Here is a 7,844-nt window from a genome sequence, read left to right as displayed (position 1 = left end):
TAATTAAAGGTCTTAGGGTGAAATTACCCTGGACTTGGGGCGACCTCCTATATCTAAGGACTAGTTTCCTGGTAAGAAACAGGGCGAGAAGACATAGAGGAAAGAACCCCACACGGAGACGGCGGATTGGAGTTACACAGCTACAAGGAACGCCAAGGGCTGACCAGAGACATGGAAGGGGCTCCCTCCGAGCCTGGGGAAGGAGCCAGCGCCGCCCACCGCTGGGTTTCGGACTCGCGGCCTCCAGGACCGCCAGAGGGTTGTCTGCAGCCCCAGGTGGGTGGTGGTGACTCGTTTTGGCAGCCCTAGGAAACGCACAGCGGCAAAGAAATGGCTGCCGGTTGGGAAACGCGCATTGAGACACCCAGCAGTGACGGGGCGCGGGAGGACTTAGCTCCGGGGGTACGCGGCGTGACTGAGTCTCCAACACCCTTATCTGATCTCCACTGACAGCCACCCGCCCCGCTCCAGCATTTCCACTCAATGCAGGTGTTTCAAAGTGAAAATAAGTCTAACAATACAAAATTTAAATGTAATAGTTATTTTACGCATTTATTTTCTAATGAAATTTGATCTCACGTCCCTATATCTGGATCACACCGTCATGAACCTCGAGTTCATTAACGAATTTTGGGGGAGGGTTGATTTCTCCCCATTTTACAGGACAGAAAACTAAGGCTCAGGTGGAGAAGGTGTGTCCCAGTCTCCACGAGAGACGAAATGATGCTGTAACCACTGCTTTAATTCCCACAGTGCTGCATTGATGCCTCGCCTCCAGCTTTTACCCAGAAAAATACGCCGAGGCTGAGGTACGAACCTACCACACTGGAGCGCGTCGCCTGTGGCGGGACAGAGAGGACCGAGAGGACGGGAGCCAGGAGTTCAGCGACAGGTCCGCGGCCGAGGCTGCCAGTGGCCACTAGGGGGAGGGCGAATGCTCCTCAGTGGGGTGGGGGCGCATGCGCATGCGCTTGCGCCCGAGGGAGGCGGCAGTGGCAGCTCGGGGTAAAAAGCGGGACGGTGGCCCAGAGTGCACAGGGCGGCGGACGGTGGCCGACGAGGTTCGACATGAATCATGTGGAGCGCTGCGCTTGGTTCCTCCGGTGTACGCTGGTGCGGGTGGCCGTGCGGAGCTACCTGCCCTGGGGGCTGCTGTCCTCCACGCTGGTGGGCTCCGTCCTCAAGGAGGTCTCCCCGCTGCCCGAGACCTACTTCAGCAACAAGCGCAACGTCCTCAACGTGTGAGTGCGCCCCGGGTCCTCTCCTGTCCCCGCCATAGCCGACCCGCTGTCGCCTCGTCCCGAGAGCTGAGGGTTAGCTGCTCTGATGGACCAGTCATTGGGAGGGGAAGTTCTCCCAGTCATGACAGCGTCTGCACGAGTGTCTCGACCGAGGGACCCGGGATAGCTAGTGTCACTAGCAGTTCGTCTCTGCACACCCAAACACGACAACCTGAGCTCCACAGGGCAGGAAGTGACCAGCAGGGTTGTGTGTGTGTCTGCGTTTATGCAGGATGGCAGGGCAGGAAGGGGGCGACCCAGCCTGTGTCGCTGCTCCCCTCTCCTGCTCGTGTCAGTCCCCGAGCCTCCACCCTAAGTCTCATCCCCGCAGCTTGTGACAGTCCCATCACCACCTGTGGAAGGCCTGTTCCCCCACCCCACCCCCACCCCTTTGAGAGCCTTGTGCCAGCCCAGGGCATGGCCGGTACTCCAAGGTAATCGCGGAGCAGCGGCACCCTCCAGCCTGTGACCTTTCTCCTGGACTCCTTGGACCTCGTCAGCCACTCAAAGTTTATGGCAGTGGCCCAGGAAGGCGATCCCAGCCGAGCTCTTTGCGACATCTCCTTAACTCCACCCACTCACTCCTTTTTATTCTTTTTTTTTTTTAGATTTTATTTATTTATTTTTAGACAGAGGGGAAGGGAGGGAGAAAGAGAGGAAGAGAGACATCAATCAATTGCCTCTCCTGCGCCCCCAACTGGGGACCTGGCCGGCAGCCCAGGCCTATGCCCTGACAGGGGATGGGGATCTAACTGGGACACAGGTTTGCGGTAGGATGCCCAACCCACTGGGTCACACCAGCCAGGACTCTTTCTCTCTCTCTCTCTTTTTAGCTCCTGGATTTTAAATTGATTGCACAAAACACAGTAGGGAAACTCTGAAAGATTAAAGTTCTTCCTTGATGTGGGCCTAGATTCTTCAGAATTACAGAGTCAGTGGTATCTCCCCAAATCAACCCAACTCCGGTTATGGACTTAAAACCCTGGTGTCTCTGGCCAGCAGCTTTGTCAAATGCCTGACAGGTCTTGGCTCTGGCAAGATCTTCGCCTATTTGACTCAGGGAAGAATTTTAGGACAGGCCCTTAGGTGGTGCCTGAAAAACCTTTGGAGCCCAGGAAAGGGTTATTCTGTCCTTGGCACACCGTCCTTACCCACCAGGGAAGCTGGGCTAAAGATAGATTATGAGAGTGGTAGTAGCCCCAAGTCGCTTGCAGCTGGGCCCCAGGTCAGCCACCTTCGATGCGCACAGGAGGGGCAGACAAGGCAGCTGCCGCTTTATCTGGCCTGGATGAGTGTGGGAGCCAAGCAGCCTGGCAGACAAGTCAGCCCCTGTTGTATGCCAGTAGCCGGGGATTCTGGCATTTTGTTTCCAGCCTGTGCTAATTCATGGAAAGGAATGAGTGAATCATGGGTCCTGGCAGGGGTTTAAAAAAACCATTTGGTTCCCTCGATTCTATTTACCAGCCGAGGAAACAGGCCTAGAGAAGTGTGGTAACAAATGAAGCGAGAGTCAAGATTTGAGTCTGGGTCTTCCAGGGCGAAGTCAGCCTCTTTTCCGAGATTATTTTCTGCTCTGTAGGAAAGAGCCACGGTGTAGACAAGGTATGGGCTTTGAGATTCGCCAAACCTTGGCTTAATCTGTGTTGAGTGTGGCCCTGGGCAAGTTATTAAACTTTTATTTTATGTATTGATTTTTTTAATAGAGGAAGAGAGAAACATTGATTTGTTTTTTCCACTTATTTATGTATTCATCAGTTGATTCTTCCTGCTCTCTCCCCGCCGCATTGGTTGATTCTTATATGTGCTCCAACCAGGGATTGAACCCACAACCTTGGCATATCTGGGCAACACTCTAACCAACTGAGCTGCTCAGTCAGGGCTATTAAACTTCTCTGAGCCTCAGATCCTTTAGCCATAAACTGGAGCAAACCATACCTTCCTCCCAGAGAGTGTGAGTGTTCTATGGGAAAGCGAAGGTATGTGAAAAGATCACGAGCCCTGGATTCAAATCCCAGCTCCACCACTCCGGAGCTCCACTTGGGACATGATACTTCCCTGTGCCTCGTTTTCTGGTCTGTAAGTGAGGACAGTAACAGTCCCCCACCTCATAGCTTTGCTAAAGATTAAGTAGTTAGTACATTTACAATACTTAGTATCTGTAGGTTCGTCAGCCTTTCTCATTTCCCCTCCCTTGAGAGTTCAGAGACCTGGGTCGTGACATTGTTCCCTTTCTACCATGTCCCCTCTCTTTACTTCCGCTTTCCTCCTCTGCCAGGTATTTTGTCAAATTGGCCTGGGCCTGGACCTTCTGTCTCCTCCTGCCTTTCATTGCCCTCACCAACTATCNCCTCGGATCCTTTAGCCATAAACTGGAGCAAACCATACCTTCCTCCCAGAGAGTGTGAGTGTTCTATGGGAAAGCGAAGGTATGTGAAAAGATCACGGGCCCTGGATTCGAATCCCAGCTCCACCACTCCGGAGCTCCACTTGGGACATGATACTTCCCTGTGCCTCGTTTTCTGATCTGTAAGTGAGGACAGTAACAGTCCCCCATCTCATAGCTTTGCTAAAGATTAAGTAGTTAGCACATTTACAATACTTAGTATCTGTAGGTTCGTCAGCCTTTCTCATTTCCCCTCCCTTGAGAGTTCAGAGACCTGGGTCGTGACATTGTTCCCTTTCTACCATGTCCCCTCTCTTTACTTCCACTTTCCTCCTCTGCCAGGTATTTTGTCAAATTGGCCTGGGCCTGGACCTTCTGTCTCCTCCTGCCTTTCATTGCCCTCACCAACTATCACCTGACAGGCAAGGCCGTCCTGGTCCTGCAGCGCTTGTTCACCCTGCTGGTGGGCACGGCCATCTGGTACGTCTGCACAGCCCTCTTCTCCAGCGTGGAGCACTACACGGGCAGCTGCTACCAGTCGCCTGCCCTGGAGGGCATCAGGAAGGAGCACCAGAGCAAGCAGCAGTGCCTCAGCGCCGGCGGCTTTTGGCATGGCTTCGACATCTCAGGCCACTGCTTCCTGCTGGCCTTCTGTACCCTCATGATTGTGGAGGAGATGGCTGTGCTGCACGAGGTGAAGACCGACCGGAGCCACCACCTCCACACCACCATCACCACGCTGGTCGTCGCGCTGGGCTTGCTGACCTTCATCTGGTTGTGGATGTTTCTCTGCACTACCGTTTACTTCCACAACTGGTTCCAGAAAGTGTGCGGCACCGTGTTCGGCTTGCTGGGTTGGTACGGGACGTACAGATGTTGGTATCTGAAATCCTTTTCCCCGGGACTGCCTCCCCAGGGCTCCAGTGCGCCTCTGAAGCAAGACAGTCACAAGAAATAAGAGGGAAACAAAAGGAGTGACCGTAGGACAATGGCTAATACATTTTTCATGTGTTTTCTTAGTTATTTGACTAAATTATTGACCCCCCTTCAGAGAGGAGGCTTACCAGGCAGTTTTGGTAGGTGCGGTAGAGAGTGTGGAGCGAGCTCAGTCCCCGAGGTTCTTGGCAGCGTCACTCTGTGTCACAAGCACCACTGCTTCTAGTTTGGCACTTTTTGTCCCTGCAATACTTGACCTTGATCCGGACTGTCCCTTTGTTCCCAGAGGGCAAGGCTAAGGCTCAGTGAGAAGACAGACTCAGGGAAGCCAGGGCCTCAGCTTCCTCTACTGCCTTCGTTCTCTCCCTGATTCTAATTGGTTTTTCATTTGTTTTAATGGCTGTTAATGCTGTTATTTAACAGTATTTCCCGCTGGTAAAAACAACCAACTGTTGCCTGAAAGCCACTGTGGTTTTAGTGTTGGTGTTGTCCGTGGACTGTTAACCGTTACCCCCGACTTGTGATCAGCTACCAGAACAGTCCATGGAGCACCTCTGTGAGTGAATGCTGGGTGATTTTCGGCTAATGAACAGTGATAAGTTTCCATCTGTCTATTGTTTACTGGTGTCAGGAGCAATAAGGTTACATTTTTTCCTTCCAATTTGAATGAGTGCTGTATGGTTTTTAGTAACTATAGCATTTGTTGTTTGTCGACAAAACTGAAAATAACTGACATCTCCACTGGTGCACTTTGGCACCTGTGTAGGTTGCTTTGAGGGGTTTTTTTTTTAGAACACTAACTTACTTTTTATAAACCAAACTCTTGGCTGATGGTATTAAATTCCACCTCGTGGGGCTATTCCCTCTGTAAGAAGCTTCCCTTGCCACATGTCCTCGGTATAGACTGACCAGTGTTCGCAGAGGTCTCCTGTGGCCCAAGGCATTTTTACCTTTTGGATAAGACGATGACAAGTCAGAAGTGAAGGAAAATGTCCTCCACTCGCTTTGATGGCGACACTAAGCTGTTTGAAAAGATGTCCTTATCACTTGGCCCCACCCTCTTATCTGCACTGCCATCAAAGGCAAAACAAACCTGGGCCTATTCTCCTGGCCCTGAAATCACCTTTTCTGTCCCCTTTATGGCCCTTCTCAGTTTCCCACCTGTCATTTTGTCGTCTTTGCTGGGAGGGGCTAGAAATCCCACACCTCCCCCCTCCACGCAGGCACAGTTACATCCCTTGTGATAAGATACCCCCTCCTCTCCCCAGACTGTTTCCTTAAGCCTTTCAAACTGAGCCCCTTGCATTTTGGATAATCGTCCAAAGGGAAGCTTCTTTGATTCCCCCTGCTCCCCCCAACCCACCCCGCCCCACCCCACCCCACAGTTAAGCCTGAGAATAGCATGGACTGATAAGTACTGCTTAACTCCACTGGCTTCACTCAAGTTTAGGTCATTAGGGGCTTGAGCTCTGGAAAACCTTCAAGGTAAATTGTATTTCATATAATGATGTATTTAAAATATGTGGTTCATACCCCCTTTATATCCTGTTGAGCTGCCAGTTACCTTTCGAGGTGAGTTACCTTGTACCCAAAGAAGGTAGCAGACACCCCAGCAATGAGATTTCGAAGGGGCCACCCTGGTGCTTTGGAAGCATTGGCAAAAGGCAGTGGCCCCACGAGATTTTTTTGGCCCTCTGGAGTAGGAGTGGGGTGAAAGTGGGTGTGGGAAGTAGATGGCAGGGGCTTGTGGAAGGGATTGAAATCTCCAAAGTTTCGTGTTCAACACCAAAAAGGAACAGGCATGGGGTGACTCCAGAAGTTCATTTCTCATACTTCAATCTCAGTTTTTCTCATTTGGGTCTGATTCAAGCTCAGCATCCAGTTAACTCTGCAGAGAGAGTCTGTTACCGAGCCTTGTACATTGATTAGTCTCCCGCTGCTTCCTGTCCATCCTTAGCACCCGCGCCTTCTCCTTGGGAGCGGGCCCTCTGTCTCTGTGCCAGACGGTTTCGCGGAGCCGAGTTCGGGCTTGGGCAAACCTGAGATGTGGGTTCCAATCCGGCACCAGGACTGAGAGCTGCCTGACCGTGGGCGCGCTTCGTTTTCCTCGTTTGTACAGTGGGGGTGATGCTGTCGGGTGACAGGAAATGGAGCATGTAACGTGCCCAGCAGAGGTGAAGCCCCCGCCCCTCTTTCTTGACTGAGCCCTTTAAAACTTTCTGGCTCCTCCAGAGAAGGCAGGGGAATTAAGATCATTTGGGTGCCACTTGGGGTCTCTGTCTCCTGCTGAAATGGCCTTGTGGTGTCTTTTGGAAAGTGTCTGTTGTCCCCAGGCCCATCCGAGGCCATCTGATCACAGGGTGCTGCCGTGCTTTGTTGCCTTTCATTGTCGGGGTTCATTCACCGACGCCTCGTCTTCCACGTGCATCTGTCATAGTCTGAGCACGAGACTGTATTTAGAGAATGGCTCTTGCCACTGTTATGTATACGCAGATCGTGTGTGTAAACAAGCAAATTAAGTAAACTGGAGATAATGAAATCCCACATCCCAGCGTTTCGTGTGTTCCTTTCTAGTTCCCCGAAGGAGGTTTACAACCCCTAGAGCTCCGCCCACTTTATGAAAGTGGCACGAGTTCTTTCTTGAGCCACTTCTTCCCTGTAAGGTATTTCATGGCTGTAGCTAAGGTATTTTTTTCTCCTGTAACCTAAATATGTGTGCAGCCATATATTTCTTAGCGTGACTTACTCCTTCCCTCCACCATGTCTGGGTCTTGGAGTCCTGGCATCTGGATCGACCAGATTTGGGAGCAGTTTTCTTGGCAGAAGAAGAGTAACGCTGAAGAGCAGTCACAAAGTTCACTCAGATGAGGTCATCTTTGAAAATGGCTCCGAGTCCTGGAGGCCTAGATGCAGTGGAAGGCTTCTCCTGCCTTGTAGGGCCCACTCTTTGCCAGCCCGACCTGCTGGGCACTCCCAGGGAGTGCTTGTCGAAAGCTCACCGGCTCCAGGATCAGAATCCCCTCGCACAGCGAGACTTTCGCTGTTCAGGTTCCGTCAGCAGCGACGAACCTTCGTGAGTCTGTGCTGTACACGCCAGGAGCTGGGAAGGATGATAGACTTGCTGCCTCGTGGGGTTTTTGGTCCCAAGTCACTCCCTTTGGAGCCTAAGGTGTGTGCTGGGGTCGCAAAGAGAAATTTGGTACACTTCTCCATTCGAGAAATTTTCACCATAAAGTGTTCCGCGT

General features: G+C 51.8%; 1 protein-coding gene across 1 annotated transcript; it reads left to right on the top strand.

Annotated features, from left to right (window-relative positions):
• The first annotated feature begins 1,000 nt into the window (after window positions 1–1,000).
• Window positions 1,001–7,145, top strand: FITM2 (fat storage inducing transmembrane protein 2). Its single transcript, XM_037044117.1, has 2 exons — window positions 1,001–1,241; window positions 4,006–7,145. Exons 1-2 carry the CDS (start codon window positions 1,069–1,071, stop codon window positions 4,619–4,621), a joined length of 789 nt encoding a protein of 262 aa, XP_036900012.1. The 5' UTR covers window positions 1,001–1,068; the 3' UTR covers window positions 4,622–7,145.
• Window positions 7,146–7,844: the final 699 nt, after the last annotated feature.

The sequence above is a fragment of the Sturnira hondurensis genome, unplaced genomic scaffold (assembly GCF_014824575.4).
Source record: "Sturnira hondurensis isolate 20B ecotype Veracruz unplaced genomic scaffold, ASM1482457v3 Scaffold0004136, whole genome shotgun sequence".
NCBI lineage: Eukaryota > Metazoa > Chordata > Mammalia > Chiroptera > Phyllostomidae > Sturnira > Sturnira hondurensis.
This window is presented reverse-complemented; position numbering and strand designations above follow the sequence as displayed.

Bases quoted from the DNA above. Each gene is read 5' to 3' on its own strand.
- FITM2 (XM_037044117.1), top strand. From the start codon at position 1,069: ATGAATCATGTGGAGCGCTGCGCTTGGTTCCTCCGGTGTACGCTGGTG. The intron at 1,242-4,005 runs GTGAGTGCGCCC...CTCCTCTGCCAG, and splicing joins AAGCGCAACGTCCTCAACGT to GTATTTTGTCAAATTGGCCT.